This window comes from Erithacus rubecula (genome assembly GCF_903797595.1).
Source record: "Erithacus rubecula genome assembly, chromosome: 2".
NCBI classification, from domain to species: domain Eukaryota; kingdom Metazoa; phylum Chordata; class Aves; order Passeriformes; family Muscicapidae; genus Erithacus; species Erithacus rubecula.
Genome location: NC_136685.1, coordinates 108,578,982 through 108,595,228, shown reverse-complemented (window position 1 = coordinate 108,595,228; position 16,247 = coordinate 108,578,982). Strand labels below are relative to the sequence as shown.

General features: G+C 53.9%; 1 protein-coding gene across 1 annotated transcript; it reads right to left on the bottom strand.

Moving 5' to 3' along the window:
- Positions 1-14,765: 14,765 nt before the first annotated feature.
- Positions 14,766-15,838, bottom strand: NKX2-2 (NK2 homeobox 2). Its single transcript, XM_079298901.1, has 2 exons — positions 15,537-15,838; positions 14,766-15,334 (listed from the first exon to the last, which is right to left on the bottom strand). The coding sequence occupies exons 1-2, from the start codon at positions 15,790-15,792 to the stop codon at positions 14,772-14,774; spliced, it is 819 nt and encodes a 272-aa protein (XP_079155027.1). The 5' UTR covers positions 15,793-15,838; the 3' UTR covers positions 14,766-14,771.
- Positions 15,839-16,247: the final 409 nt, after the last annotated feature.

Genomic DNA, 16,247 nt, shown 5'->3' with positions numbered 1-16,247 from the left:
CCCCGCCGCCCTCGCCCGTAAGTACCTGCCCTTTCCCCCCATCATCCCCTCTGCACGGTGCGCGGCCAGCCCCGGGCACGGCTCCCGCCCGCCCCGACGGCAGGAGCCGGCCAGCCTGTCCCTGTCCCTGTCCTCGGGCTGCCACACCGGGGCTCCTTTAGGGTGATGCTCCGTTTGCGGCGGTGCTTTGCGCTTCTCTCGCTCGTTCTTGGTGTGTTCGTGCTTTTTGGCACAACGAAAGGCTCCCCCTGGACGGTCCGAGCCCGCGGGCGGGACCGGGGAGCGGCTGCGGGGCTCCTGCCGCGGCTCCCCGCGCCCGTCGGGGGTCTCTGCGGGGTCTCAGCGGTCGGACCCCGCTGCCAAAGCTGTGCCCGCTGCCCGGGACCGGCACCCGCGACGGGGCGGGCGCAGCCTGTGCGCGGGAGATGCGCTGAGCGCGGGGCTGCGCTTCCCCTCGGGTGGGTGAAACTCGGTGCGTTCGGTGGGCAGCACCCGCATCTCCCTCCGCAGCGGGCACCGCTCCCCGAGCCGCCGCCGGCCTCCGTTTTGGGAGCCTGGGTATCCCACCCCCTCCGGGCTGCACCCTTCCCTTCCCAAAACCCGTCTTTTTGGGGACACGGCACCTGCGGCGCTGCGGTGATGGTTTAAACTAAAAAAGGGATAAAAGATCAGAGCACGGGTTTGCGTTTCAAAGTCGGTGCTCCCCGTTGGAGCTCCGGCGGGGCTCGGGAGTTATTCGGGATGGTCCATCCAAATCTCACCTTCCCGCCAGTTCTGTTCACCTGCAGCCTTCCCACCGTTCGGGACAATTCCTGGCACCTCCATCCTTTTTTTCCCCTGCACCGCTTTATCCTTCCCTGGCTAAAAAATAAATTTTAAAAGCGCCTCTGTACATCCCCGTGGGAGCAGCACAGGAGCTGCGGGGCTGCCCCACGGGTGGGGACATTTCTGCCCCTCAGGGGAACTCGGGGGGACACACAGCTCTGTCCCCAGTGCCCACCAGTGACACCAGTGAACTGCTGAGCTGGGTCTAAACCCAGCGCTTCCTTCACCAGAGTCTTCCTCCAAAGGCTGACCGGTTTATTTTATATTATCTTATATTAATTGATACTATTTTATTTAAGTGTAATTTTTATTTTATTTTATTTTTGTGTATATTTTATTTTATTTTATTTTATTTTATTTTATTTAGGTGCATTTAAAAATTTTTATTTAGGTGTATTTTTAATTTTATTTTGGTGTATTTTTATTATATTTTGCTGTATTTTGCCGTATTTTTATTTTGGTGCATTTTGTTTTATTTTATCTGGTTTGTTTTGCTTTGTTTTGTTTTGTTTGGGTTTTTTTTTTTTGTTTTATTTTGTTGCTGCTGGGGCACAGAGGTCCTTGCAGAAGGAGGGATCAGGCTGGATTCCTCCAGCCCTGCAGGAACCTGCAGCTTGGAAAAGTGGGAATCCTGCCCTGGGGATGGATGGATGGATGGATGGATGGATGGATGGATGGATGGATGGATGGATGGATGGATGGATGGATGGATGGATGGATGGATGGATGGATGGATGGAGAGGCTGAGAGGGACTGGGCCTGTTTGTGTCAGCCTGGCCCTGCCAGGTGGGATTTTGGGATGTGGCACAAACCAGGTTGTTTATAGGGATTCAGGACCCTGGACTGGGCACCTGCGGCACAGGGAGTGAAATCCAGCCAGGGGGAAAAGTGTTTGGGATAAAAAGCATCACATCGTTTCGTTGGTGGGTGGAAAGAAAATCCTTTTGATGTGGCAAATGTCTCACAAAACAAACAAACCCAAACCTCGAAATCTTTCTGGTTTGCAGAACGTGTTTTTCTCACCTAACCCTCCATCACCCACACCAAAAAGGAATTTTTCCTTCCCTCCCCCGGCAGGGTCAAGCTGCAGATTCCAAGTGAAGCAGTTGAAACAAAAAAAATTTTAAAAAAATAACAATGTAGGAAATGCAACAGCTAAGAGCCAAGAAGCCAAACTCTTGGTTTCTAATTTTTGGGGGTGATTTTCCCCGCTCCCTGATTACCCCCATTCTGTGGAAGGTCGCGGGCTGTGCAGATGTTATTTCCAGGAGTGCAGGTGTTATTTCCCAGCCCGGCCTCTCTCCCTGATCATAATGACACACTCGGGGCTCATTTCCACGCTGGAGTTGTCCCTGGCACGGCGGAGGTGCCGACCCCGGCGAGCCACAATTGACACGGAGATGGAGGCTGATTTTTGGGGGGGGGCGTTTTTCAATGATCCAGTATAAATGCTAATCCATTTCTCGCCCCGAAAGCGATGCTTCCCTCCGAATAACCAGCGGTGGGGGGCAGTTTGCCTCGATTCCGCTCTCACCAATAATTTGCGGAGATTAAAAGGGTCTCGGCGACTGAGGTTTAAGGAATTGATTTCTAAAAATGCGGCGAGATTGGAGAAGGAAGCCGGGCTCTAAATCCATTTCCACGCCAAGCTCGGAATTAGGAGTTTGAAGAGGTGCTAAATGGGGCTGTTGGCAGGCGAGGCAAGAAATGAGCCCGGCACAGGGACCCCTCCCCTGCCTGGGGACATCGAGCCCTGCTGGGATGCCCGGCGGGAATTCCGGGCAGCAAATCCCAGCAGAAATTCCCGGCAGGAATTCCCTGTGGCAGGTCTCACCCGAAAAGTCAGGTTTAAGGGGTTAAAGTCAGGTTTAAATCAGATTATCTCCCTGCTTCCCTGCCCCTCTTTACACGGTGACAACGGCCATGGCATAATCTTCATCCTTGTGGTTGTAGGGTTTCCTCGTGGGACTTTTTTTTGGGATATGCCCCCTCTCCATAAATATATTGGTCTCACACACACTTCCCTGGAATTCCTGTTTTCCCATGGGGCTGGGGTGGCAGAGGGGGGACAATCCAGCCTGTTTCCAGTTATGAGCTCCCAGGTCTTGTGTCCTCAGATCCAGCTGGGAAAAGTTCCTGGAAAGGGGGAAGTGTGTGGATGGGAGCAGAGCCCGTTCCAGTGCAGGCAGCAGGGAAGTGAAATATCCCAGAGCTGCTTTTATGGTTTTCCCAATTATTGGGGCAGCAGAAAATACTCCAGTGCTGCCTGGTATTCCTGAGGCATCTCCTCCAGCTTTTCCTCAGATGACAGAATTTCTCTGGCACTGCAGCACTCTGATCCCTGATTCCTGATCCCCATTCCCACCTGGCAGCAGCTCTTTGTGCTGGTCCCACTGCCTCTCCCACTTTGTTGAGGCCCTGTTTTTCATTCTTTTTTTTTTTTTTTTTTTTTTCCCAGTTGAATCAGTGGGAACAGCAAGAGCTGCGTCCACACAAACCCCCAGACAAGCACATGGATTTTCTTGGGAAAGGGGAAAATAAAAGATGGGAAATCCTCTGTTTGGTCTGGGCTTAGACACTATGTGAGGAAGCCATGAAGTAGAGAGACTTCCTGAAGGATAATCTCCATGACTTCTACAATCAGAGCAATATTCCATGTACAGATAGGAGTAACCATAGTGACTCAGGGCCCTGGAGCACCAAAGTGGGGAGAAATTATTTCCTTGTTTTGGAGGGGAAATCCATCCCTCTTTTGGAGAGGAAATCCATCCTTCTTTTCTGTGCAACCCTGAGGAGCAGGACTGTGCCTGGCAGTGCAGGACCTGACAGGGGAATAGGGAATGTGCATCTTCCAGGGTGCAGTGGGGTGTGAAATGGGGATCACTGGGGATTTTGGGATGTCCTGTGGGAGCTGAGCCACAGCTGGTCCTGGGGCCAGCAGCTGGCCAAGGGCTCCTGGTGCTGCTGGATTCTCCATGGATTCTCAGCAGTGAGATTTTTTGGGGGGGAAATCCCTGGGAACATCCCATTGTTGAAGTGCTGGAATAAGCCCCACCTGGGAAAAACAGCAGAGAAGTTTCACACTGAACAGAACCCCAAAGCAGATGCTGGGGAGGTGCTGGCATCTTCCAGTGGGGAACAATGAAGTCTAATAAAAGACTGCATCGGGTTAAAAGAGAGGGAGCTGGAGTTTTTGATGGACCTTCTCCTGCTGCTGTGTGTTTTCTCCTCCTCAAGGCCACCCAAACCCCAATAACCCAAATCCTGATAACCCAAACCCCAATAGCTCAAACCCCAACAGCCCAAACCCCAATAACCCAAATCCTGATAACCCAAACTCCAATAACCCAAACCCCAATAACCCAAACCCCAATAACCCAAACCCTCCCAGAACACCAGCACCGTGCCCATCCCCGTGTTAAATCCTAATTAATTATGACATTTGTGCTGCTTCACTCTGCTCCCCGGCTCTGCAGAGCATTAATTAGCTCTCTCTATGCAAAGGCAAAGATAATTGCTGGAGGAATGGTGCTGCCTCTTCCCATCCAGGAGCTGCCTCCCCTCCCAGAGCAGCTCAGAGGGCAATCCTTGGGAAGAGAGGCTTCAAGGAAAAGGTTAGCAGGGAGATGTGGCTCCCTGGCTGTTATTTAGTGCTTGTGAGTCCGAGGGAAATCAATTATCCCAACAGCTGCCCTCGTGGAATGGGTTTCTTTATTCCCCTCTAAACGTGTGCTCGTCTTTGTGGGGTGGGGCTGTGTGCAGGCAGCGGGGCTGAGAGCCAGGGGGGAGCCCTGGCGAGATGAGGGGCTCCCCTGCCTCCCAGCTGCTTCAATCCTGAGAGCAAATCCCAGTCACTGAACCCCAATAGCCTAAATCCCAAATAGCCCGAATCCCAATAGCTCAAATCCCAGTCACTGAACCCCAATAGCCCAAATCCCAATAACCCAAATCCCAATAGCCCAAATCACAGTCACTGAACCCCAATAGCCAAAATCCCAATAGCCCAAATCCCAATAGCCCAAATCACAGTCACTGAACCCCAATAGCCAAAATCCCAATAACCCAAATCCCAATAGCCCAAATCACAGTCACCGAACCCCAATAGCCCAAATTCCAATAACCCAAATCCCAGTCATTGAACCCCAATAGCCCAAATCCCAATAGCCCAAATCCCAGTCACTGAACTCCAATAGCCAAAATCCCAATAGCCCAAATCCCAGTCACTGAACTCCAATAGCCAAAATCCCAATAGCCCAAATCCCAGTCACTGAACTCCAATAGCCAAAATCCCAATAGCCCAAATCCCAGTCACTGAACTCCAATAGCCAAAATCCCAATAGCCCAAATCCCAGTCACTGAACCCCAATAGCCCAAATCCCAATAGCCCAAATCCCAGTCACTGAACTCCAATAGCCAAAATCCCAATAGCCCAAATCCCAGTCACTGAACCCCAATAGCCCAAATCCCAGTCACTAAAACCCAATAGCCCAAATCCCAATAGCCCAAATCCCAGTCACTGAACTCCAATAGCCAAAATCCCAATAGCCCAAATCCCAATAGCCCAAATCCCAATAGCCCAAATCCCAATAACCCAAATCCCAATAGCCCGAATCCCAATAGCTCAAATCCCAATAGCTCAAATCCCAGTCACTGAACCCCAATAGCCAAAATCCCAATAGCCCAAATCCCAATAGCTCAAATCCCAGTCACTGAACCCCAATAGCCAAAATCCCAATAGTCCGAATCCCAGTCACTGAACCCCAATAGCCAAAATCCCAATAACCCAAATCCCAATAGCCCAAATCCCAGTCACATGAACCCCAATAGCCAAAATCCCAATAGCTCAAATCCCAGTCACCCGAATACAAATCACCCAAACCCCAATCCCCCAAACCCAAATAACCCAAACCCCAATAACCCAAACCCCAATAACCCAATCTCAATAACCCAAACCCAATCCCCCAAACCCAAATAACCCAAACGCCAATAACCCAATCTCAATAACCCAAACCCAATCCCCCAAACCCTAATAACCCAAACCCCAATAACCCAGTCACCCAGCCCCACGCCCCAAACTCCCTTCCCCATCCATCCTGCTTTCCCAGGCACACAAACCCCTCCAGGGGTTTCTCGGGAGGTGCTTTTGGGGTGCATCTTCCCCAAATCCCGCTCAGAGGGACATCAACACATCCCCCGGGGAGCAGATCCCTTCATTCCCACCCATTCCACCACCCTAACCCCAATTATTATTATTTTTTTCCCCCCAGCACACCACGCTCTCCCCATTCCCTAACGAGAACAGATCCGTGACTCGTCGGGATCCAAGAGCATCTTTTCACTTTGGGGCCGACAAAGGCGAGGAGGGAAGCGGGATAATGGAAATGGTGTTTGTGCCCGCAGGGATAAACAGGAATTTTCTTAACCAGATTGGAACCTCCAGCAGGTAACCTGCCCTCTGCTCCCCCTGCGAGAAACTTGTTTTATTAGCAGATAGTTCCGTGTTGAGGCTGCCGCCGCAGCGTTGCAGTAATGGAGTTGACATCTATATAATGGAGTTGACATTTTATTCAAAAGGGGGAAGAAAAAGCTTTAACAAACAGGGGAGCCCCCCTCCCCCTTCCTTTTCTTCCCGTGTTTCGCTGCCATCCATCGCGCCCAGCCGCGCTAACTTCGAGCTGCCGCCCGTGCCGGCAATTTAATAAAATTCCATGCGGCAGCGGGTGCTTCGGGGGCGGGGGGGGATGGAAATCAGCCCGCTGGGAACTTGAACTTGGCGGAGAAATCAAGGCGAGGGCTTTGTGCAGCTCCGCGATTCCCGTCGGATCTCGGCAGCGCTTCCTGCTCCCTGCTTTTTGGGATGGGAGCTTTTCCTGGGATTGCTGCAGAGCTGGGATTCCTCTCATCTCCTCTCTGAGCTGCCCCAGGTGCTTTGGGTTGGAAAGGAAACCTCTCCCTGAACCTCGGGGTTCCTCAGAGCAGCTTTGGGACAGCAGGGACAAACAGCCCAACTGATGATGGAGGTGGCAGAAGATTCCAGAGGCTGGCTGGATTCCCAAGAAAAAAAAGATCTGGGATGGAAGCGCCCGTGGGGGATGAGCCTTGTGGGATTTGTTCACCCACTCTTGTCCCCTCTGGTTCTGTCACCTCGCTCTGGCTGTAGCAGCATCACCGGGGGAAAACACGAGCCCAGGAAGAAGAGCATTTTTAATTAACTCAAGTTAAAAGTCCCTCGGTGGCGCCTTTCCCCCGGTGTGTGATTTAAGTCACACATCTCCCTTTCCCCCCTTCTGACGACCGGGCTGCTGCAGCCCATTGACATTTGTGTTTCTGATGTAATAATCAGATGCTAAAACACCGAGATTACATTTGGATCAACACATTTGGTTCTTAAACCCCGAAAGTAATTATCTTTTCTCATCTGCAACGGATGGAAATATTATTCCATTAACCATTAAGCAGCTCTGAGCAGGGGCTGGTGTCACCGTGGATTTTAACCTCAGCTTTTCCCCATGGCCAGAAATTTTTTTGGGGGAGCTGTGGGCGATCATGGAGAGTTCAGAGGTGGGAACTGCTTCAGGTAGAAGGAGCATTCCCAGCGATGGATACCTGCTAAAATAATGATTAAATTAATTTTGGGTTTGCCTTGAAGGAAAACTCAGCTCCCACTTCCCTGCTGTCCCTGGGGACACACCCAGGCCCCCTTTGGGAGGGATTCCCGGGAGGAAATGGAAAAGGAAGTCAATAAAAGCTTGAAGTGGGGCTTCAGCTCGGGGCTGGGAACACTTGGGGAAGCTCTGGCCGCAATTAAGCACTTAATCAGGAGAGAGCAGCAATTTCCCGAGTGTGGACCCAGGGGTGGGAGGGAAAAGTCTGTGTGGCAATGCAGATCCCTCCTGCTCAGAGTCCTGGGTGGCTTCTGCTGCACAGTGGGTGCCAGGAATTTTTGGGAGCACAGACCTTGGTACCTCAGACACCACCCATGATTAACACTGCTCCTCCTGCCCCTGCTGCTCAGCGGATCCTCTCCCGCTGGAACTGCTCCCCTCCTCTGGAATAACAGCTGGAATTGTCTCTTTTCCAGGCTCTGGCTGAACACCCCACGCAGCATTCCAAGGATAAGAAGTTGTTTTTCTGGATGCAAGGAGGAAGGCGCTGGTCCCTCAGGAGGATGCTCAGGGGCTGTTTTTGGGGTCTGGTTCCTGCCTTGTGCCTGCTGTTCTCCCTGCTCCCATTTCTCCCTCCCAGGGAGCTGCTGGGCAATCCCAGCTCCCTGTGGGAGCTCTCTGCTCTCACCCTCCCCAATCCCAAAGTTTGCAGGGCAGATGTGGGAAACACTTGCTGCCCTCTCCTCTCATTCCACACTCGACTACAGACGATGCTGTCGAGGTTTATTGTGGTATTTTCCGTCTCACTGCCTCTGTGGCTTCCCAGAACTCCTTGTTCCACCTCCAGACGTGGTTTATCCTCCTTGGAGCACCTGATTCAGCATCTCCCGAAGTCATTGGGACTTTTCCCAGTGCGTCTCAAGTCAAGGCTCCTCCAGGCTGGCGCTGGCTTTGATGGGCTTCGAGTGAGGCACACGAGGCACAATGGGCTCCTTGTCCCTCTCGAGCGAGGCTGAAATCATCCCAAATAAATGCAGATGAAACCCTTGTCGTTATTTCGGGGGGCTTTGAAGGGGCACAGACGAGGCTGGGATTGCTCTGAGTGCAATTTCCTCCTTCCTGCGTGGGCAGCCCGGGAGGTGGAAGGAGCCAGGAAACCTTGAGCTGCAAACCTCAAGACAGGTTAATTTAATTTGATTATTTGATGGGCGTCTGGAGTTATTGGCGAGTTGTTTGGAGGGGAGCAAAGCTGCTGCTTGCCTTTAAAATCAGGCTGCAGAAAGCAGAGGCTGAGTATTTAGGGGCACTGAGGGGTCCCGCTGTCCCTGGTGGTGACACAGGAATTCTCCCTGTCTGATAATCAGTTGTCATTAATTAGGGAGCAGCGACAAAAACCCCAAAGCCAGGTAGGTGCTGCTCCCTGCCCCGGAGTGTGAGTAAAGCCTGATTTGGGACAATTAACAGGGATTGCTCCCGGATTCCTGAATCCCGGCAACAATCTGGGTTTGTTTATGATTTCCCTCACGCCAGTGGGTGAAGGTGTGGACAGAAGGCTGGGAAGAGGGAGGGAGGATTATAAAAAATCATCCCAAATGGACTCCACCACATCAAAGTGGGTTTACCACTCCTCCCACTTTTTAGATTTTATTGATTAATCTCCACCAAGGCTTTGTGTGGCAAGGAAATTTGTGCCCTTTAAGGATTTTGTCTTTGGGCATTTTGTGTTTTTAGCAGGGCTGAGAACTCATGGTGTCTGTGGGATGTGGTGCCAGGATCTCCTCCGTTGTGTGGCAGAGGATGGAGACACATCCCCGGGGATGTGAGGGATTTATGGCTGCTTAAACCAAAGGTTTATTGTGGCTGAATCACTCAGCTGGATTTGGGGTTAAGAAAACCCAAATTTCTGTGTGGTGCTTTCATCTCTTCCAGGACTCAGCGACTTTTTATGGGACAACTCTGACTAAAGAGAGGGGAGGAAATAATGTCTGGAAAACAGCCACGATGGGGAAAATCCTCCAGGATTTTTAAAATTTATTTATTTATTTTACTCTGGAACAGCCTGAGCTGAACTATTTTCCTTCAGGGTGTGTGATGGAGCTCAGAATGATGCATCCCACAGGTGGTGGGGAGGAGCAGCTCCATCCCTGCACGTCCAAAGGCACAACCACCTCTTAAACTTGGTTTTTACCCTGAAATAGGAACTTGATATGTCCGTGGAACACGGTGGGGCAGTGCATGAACCCCACTGGAACTGCCCAAACCTTTGTATGACCCAATAAAAAATGCTCAGGCAAACTTGGTTTTCTATGTCTGGTGAGACCTGTGGGGCCTGTGGGAGGGGGGGATGCTGCACCCAACCCCTCTAAAGCCTTAAATCCTCTTTCTTTTTTTTTTCCTTTTTTATTTATTTTTTTTTCCCCAGTCGAGTGTTTATCCTTTGCAGCTGGAGGTTCTCCGAGTCTGCTGGTTGTTTAAATATTGGGGAGGGAGAGGAGGTGGGAACAACAATATTTTTAAAAATTGGGGAGGGAGAGAGGAAGACAGGGAAGAGAAGGGGGAGAGGGAGAGAGGGAGAGAGGGAGAGAGGGAGAGAGGGAGAGAGGGAGAGGGAGAGAGGGAGAGGAGGAGGCTGCTCCTGAAAGGAGAACCGGAGAACCCCCGATTGAGTCTCTACGTAATTACCGTTAATTAACGGTGTGGAGCAAAATGCGGAAACCCAAAACTCAGCGAGGTGAGGGAGAAGCACAGCGCTGCCCTGAGGCGCTCACCTGCCCTGCCCGGTTCCCTTTGGGTGTCCCCAGTGTCCCCAGTGTCCCCAGTGTCCCCAGTGTCCCCAGTGTCCTCAGTGCCCCCGTGTCCCCAGTGCACCCAGTGTCCCCAGTGCACCCAGTGTCCCCAGTGTCCCCAGTGTCCTCAGTGCCCCCAGTGTTCCCAGTGCCCCCAGTGTCCCCAGTGCACCCAGTGTCCCCAGTGCCCCCAGTGTCCCCAGTGTCCTCAGTGTCCCCAGTGTCCCCAGTGTCCCAGTGTCCCCAGTATCCCCAGTGTCCCAATGTCCCCAGTGTCCCCAGTATCCCCAGTGTCCCAATGTCCCCAGTGTCCCAGTGTCCCCAGTGTCCCCATGTCCCCACTGTCCTCAGTGCCCCCAGTGTCCCCAGTGTCCCCATGTCCCCAGTGTCCTCAGTGTCTCAATGTCCTCAGTGTCCCCAGTGTCCCCAGTGTCCTCAGTGTCCCCAATGTCCCCAATATCCTCAATGTCCCCAGTGTCCCAGTGCCCTCAGTGTCCTCAGTGTCTCCAATGTCCCCAATGTCCCCAGTGTCCCCAGTGTCCCCAGTGTCCCCAGTGCCCCCAGAGTCCCCAGTGTCCCAGTGTCTCCAGTGTCCTCATTGTCCCCAGTGCCCCCAGTGTCTCCAATGTCCCCAATGTCCCCAGTGCCCCCAGTGCCCCCAGTGCCCTCAGTGTCCCCATCGCCGTCCCCGTGGCTCCCTGCAGGGCGGGAGGAAGCCGAGGATGCGCCGCCTCATCCTCTCCATCTCTCCGGAATTCCACGCTGCTGGAATTCCTCGGTTCCTTCGCTCTTCCGGCGTGGGGAAGGGCGAGCTCTGAGTGCCAAACCCCAAAGGGAATTTGGGGACCCACTGCCGGCCCCAGAGGGGTTTTGGGGAGTTGGAGGTGTCCCCCTGAGGGCAGGGGTCAGACCTGGTGCGGAGCGATGTCGGCGGGGTTCAGGGCACAGCCGCAGCGGGGCGAGGAGGGGCTGGGGGACGCTGCCCTCACCCTGCCGTGTCCCTCCCCTCGTGTCACCAGTGTCCCCTCCCGTCCCTTATCCAGCAGCGCCGCCGCGCGGCCATCCCGCCCTCGGGGGTGGCTTTGGGGACAGCGACAGCTCCTCGGGGTCCCCCTCTCCGCCACTCCTGGGGGTCGAGGAAACACGGGAACCACCCCCGGGCGCTGCTCAGGAGCGGGGACCCCCCCCCCGGGGTGATTTTTGGGGAGCTCGGGGGGTGTTGTTGGCCGAGCTCCCCCCGCAGCCCCCCGGCTCCTTAATGGCCCCGCCGGGAGCTGCCCTGGCGCTCGGTAAATATTGGCTCAGCCTCCCCTGGAGCAGCCCCGAAAAACCCACAGCGCGCCCGCCTAAGCCCTACAGTCAATAGGGGACGGGGGGAAAGGCACCGCGGGGAGAAAACCGGGAAAAACCAGCGGAAAAACGAAACTCGGAGGGGTCTGGAGCCCCAAATCGCGGCCCAGCCCCGCCCCGGGGCGCGGGGGTTGCGCGGGCTGAGGGCAGCTCCCCCACTTTCCTTCCCACCCGTTATATCCCCTTTTGCTGCTTCCTCAGGTTGTTTTTCCTCCCTTGGCTTTTTCTTCTTTTGTTTTGTCATCTTTTCCCCTTCTTTCTCTTTCCTCTTCCTTTTTAAAATCTTCTTTTTCGTTGTTTCTTTTCCCTCTCCCCTTTTATTTTTTTATTTCCCTTTAATTTTTTTCCCTATTAATCGTTTCTCCTTCTTGAAAATTTCTTCTTTCATTCTTCATTTTCCCCTTATTTTCGTTTTTTTTTTTTTTTTTGCCTTTTAAAAAAATTAATTTATTTGTTCCCCCCCCCCCCCTTTTTTTTTTTTTTTTTTTTTTTTTTAATTTCCCTGTCTCTCCCTCCCTCCCGCCTTGCACAACCAGGAGCTCGGACAAGAAAGGGCCGTTTCTCCGGGATGCAGCGGGACGTGCCAGCCGGGCTGGCGGTACCGCGCAGGGAGGCGGCAGCTGCAGCCCAGCCCTTTCCTCAATCGCCGCCTTGTTCTGCCCCGGCCTCCGCGCCGCAGCGCGGCCGCGCAGCGCGGCTCCGCGGGCTCGGCCGGGGGGACGCGCTCGGGGCTTTTTGGGGGGGGGATTTCCTGTGAAATGAGAGAGAAACTTGTCAGCGGCCACTGCGAGAAGAGGAGAGTCTCTGTTGGCCTTCAAAGGGAGAGCAGAGCGGGATTCCTTTTCCTTGCGCCCCCTCTTTCTTTTCTTTTTTTTTTTTTTTTTTTTTTTTTTTTTCCCCCTTTTTTTCCCTTTTTTTTTTTTTTTTTTTTTTTTTTTTTTCCAGAATAGATATAGCACGAATTTTTAATTCGCCTGCCTTTCACAGACAACAATGCCGGGTTTGAAAGCTGGGCACAATTTGGGTTTTGTCAGGGGTCCCCGGCCCAGCTGGCCATATGGGATACAACATGTAGAACATGCCGAACAATGAGCGCGAGTGACAGCCCGAACAAAACGCGGGGGACACCGCTCCCTGACTCCGCGCTCCGCATCAATGCCGAGCCCCAAAAAAAAAAACCCAAGGCGCTCCCCCCTTCCCGCACCGTCTCTCCCGCTTTTCCGCCGCTCCTTTGGCTCCCTTGGCTGCGGCTCGTTAATATGCACGCCTCTAACATGCTCACCTCCCTGCCTCCCCCATTGTGCTGCTCTCTGAAGTCTACTGTATATTGTGCAAAGATAGACTGGCGCCGCAGATATAAGGCCACGGAGGTTAGGGCCACACAACTGGTTTGATAGACTCGGAGCGGCCCGAGGGAAGGAGGAAAAAAAAAAGAAAAAAAAAAGAAAAAAAAAAAAAAAAAAGTGGATTTTAAATTTGTTTTTTAATGAAAAAAAATAAGTAAGAAGAAAATAAAGTGATGCTTTTCCGTCTCTCCGCTCCTGGCTCGCACTCCGGGTTTGGAGAAGGGAAAAGCGGCGCTCCCCCGTGTCCCTCTTAAGTTTGGGACAGCAGCGGAGCTTCCTTGGCTTTGCCACCGCCCGGGGAGCCCCGGTGGTTTGGGGAAGGAGCGATGGGAAGGAAAAAAGTGCGGAAAAGATTAAAAACCCCCCCCGGCGGCATCGCGGAGGCAGCGGGGCCGAGCTGCTGGGGACATCCCGGATTTTGCGGGATTGGGATGCTGCGGGATTGGGATGCTGCGGGGCCCGTACCGATGGTTCCTTTGGCATTGAACCGCCCCGTCCCGGCCGGGCTCGGCCCCATGGCTCCGGACAAAAGCGTGTTTGGGTTTGTTTTCGTTTTTCGGAGCATCTTTAGCAGCCTGAAAGCCGCCGGCGCCGCTCCTGCCGGGCTCGGTCCCGTTCCAGCCCCGCCTCGCCTCTCTCTTGTCCCCTCTCCCTCATCCTCCGATTTTTTGGGGGTGTTATTCCCCGGTTAACCCTTTCCCTGCCCTGTCGGCGCTTCCCCCGAGGGCTGGACCCGAAATTTCGCTCCCCATCCCCGGGGCGATGCCGGTACCCAAATCCCAGCAGCGCTGCGGAGCAGAAAACCGCGCTCACGGAGAGGAAACAGGGAAAAAAAAATTCTCCCCTCTCCTTTTTTTTCCCCCCCGTGGGACGCAGTCGAATGGCATCACCAAAACAAGCCGGGTTTTTTTTAAAAAAAAAAAAAAAAAAAAAAAGCGGATGGGTGGAGAGGGGCGCGGGGGCCCCGCTCGGCCGTGTCACCCCGCGGGGACCCGGGCAGAGCCACCACGAGAAGTGGCACGAAACCTTCCCGTCGTTGTTACCGTTGCCTTCCCTACTAAGACTCATCGAAAAGCAGCTTAAAAAAAATTTAAAAATTAAAAATTAAACGCGGTATTAAACGGCGGGGGGTGCGCAAGGAGCTCCGGCGGCCGCGGGGGTTTTTCTTCCGCTCGGGAGTGGTTGAGGAGAGCCCCAAATCGGACACAGCGAGCGGAACGTCCCGGCCGCGCTCACGGCAGCGACAGCGACGGCGACAAGGTGTAAAAAGTGTAAAAACACCCCGGCCAGAGGCTGTCGGTGCCGCTAATCGCGCTCGAAGGGCAGCGCCGGAGCTCCTCTTTCCTCACAAAATCACAGGAGCAGCGCGGGGGGGTTTTATTCTTTATTTTTTTTCCTTTTTTTTTTTTTTTTTTTTGTAATTCTGACGGTCTCCCCCCCCTCCCCTTTTTCCTCTTTTATTTTAGTTGTAGGTAGACAGGACCACTCTGAATGGCGCAAAAAATTTCTGTAAACAATGACGCACAAAAAACACCTCCCCTCCCTTACCCCCCCCGCCTCCCCCCCCGAAATGAAAACCGAACGCCCCCCCCCCAAAAAAAATGGAGGGGAAAAGAAACGGCAGAGGGAAAAAAAAACCCCATAATAATAATAATAATAGCAATAATAATAATAATAGCAATAATAATAATAATAATAATAATAGCGTTTCCCTCGCCATTCCTTCCCCCGCAGTTTCGATGTTTTTAATTCCTTTTTTTTTTTTTTAATTTTTGGAGCATCAGTCTGTCTCCTCCTCTCTCTCTCTCGCGCTCTCTCTCGCCCCGTGCCCGTTTCCCCTCCGCTCTGGGGGGGGGTCCTCACCAGGTCCATTGCTGCGCCTGCACCAAGTGATGCGCTGTGGGGTACTGGGGGCTGCCGGCCGCGCTGTACTGCGCGTTGTACTGCATGTGCTGCTGCAGGGACTGCGCGCTGTACGCCGAGAACGGGATGCCCGCCTGGAACGTGGCGGCCGCCAAGTCCTGAGCTTTGAGCGTGTGGCAGGGCTTGCCGTCCCTGACCAGCACCGGCACGGCCACCCGGCGCGGCGAGGGGAGAGGAGTCACTTCCATACCTTTCTCGGCCCGCGCCCGCTTCATCTTGTAGCGGTGGTTCTGGAACCAGATCTTCACCTGCGTGGGGGTCAGGCGGATCAGGCTGGCCAGGTGCTCCCGCTCCGGAGCCGACAGGTACCGCTGCTGCCGGAACCGCCGCTCCAGCTCGTAGGTCTGCGCCTTGGAGAAGAGCACCCTCCTCTTCCTCTTCTTGCCCGCGTCCCCGCCGCCCGCCGCTTCCTTCTCGTTGTCGGGCGACTCGTCTGCCGACGGCTCCGGCGATTTGGCCGAAGGGTCCTGGCCGCCGCCGCCGGCCGCCAGCCCGTGCACTGCGGACAAGCCAGCGGGGGTCAGGGGGGAACCGGGGGGAGCCCCTCCCGCAGCCCGGGATGGCGGGATGGAGGCCAAACCCCCATCCATCCATCCATCCATCCATCCATCCATCCATCCATCCATCCATCCATCCATCCATCCATCATCCATCCGATTCCTCCCTCTCTCCCCACCGAACCCCTCGCCCCGGCCACTCACGGGAGTACTGGATGCCCTCGGCGCTCGCCAGCCAGCGCGTGTAGGGATTATCGCTGTTATCATAGAAAGGGCTCTTCAAAGGCAGCGTCGGAACAGTGTCCAAGGGGGTTTGTCCCAAAACTCCCGCTTTCCGCGGCGGCTCGGGCGCCTCGCTCTCCTCCTCGCCGCCCTCCGCCGAGCCGTCCTCATCGTTGGTGTCGGGCAGGTCCAAAATGTCCTTCACCGAGAAGCCCGTCTTTGTGTTGGTCAGAGACATGTTCCGGCCAAAATTCCGCCTGGGAAAGTTGGAGCCGCAGCTCCGGGTCACGGCTGGGCGCGCACACGCCGAGGGGCGGCAGCGACACTGCGCAGGGACACGGGAGGGACGGGGGGGGCACGGCACGCGTGGAGAAAGGGGGGAAAAAATAGGGTAATAATAATAATAATGATGTGGGTGGATGGAAAAATAAGCGGGGAGAAGAAGCGGCCGCAGCGACGGGTCTCTCTGCGGTGCTGGTGGTTGTTGTGCCACGGGGGAAAATTCCGAGAGCGGGAGCAGCAGCTGGTTTCGGGAATAGTTTGTAACTCCAGGGAGGAAAAAAAAAAAAAAAATTTAAGGAAAAAAAAAAAAAAAAAGAAGACGGAGGGGACAGACGCCAAAAAAAAAAAAAAAAAATCACTTCTGGATCTCGTTCAGCCGCGCCGAACCCGCGCCTGCCGCTGGAAAATCCC

What these genes read in the sequence shown, in the direction of transcription:
- NKX2-2 (XM_079298901.1), bottom strand. Translation starts at nt 15,792, where the DNA reads ATGTCTCTGACCAACACAAAGACGGGCTTCTCGGTGAAGGACATTTTG. An exon ending in CGAGGGCATCCAGTACTCCC is followed by an intron (nt 15,335 to 15,536) that starts GTGAGTGGCCGG and finishes GCTTGTCCGCAG; the next exon opens with TGCACGGGCTGGCGGCCGGC.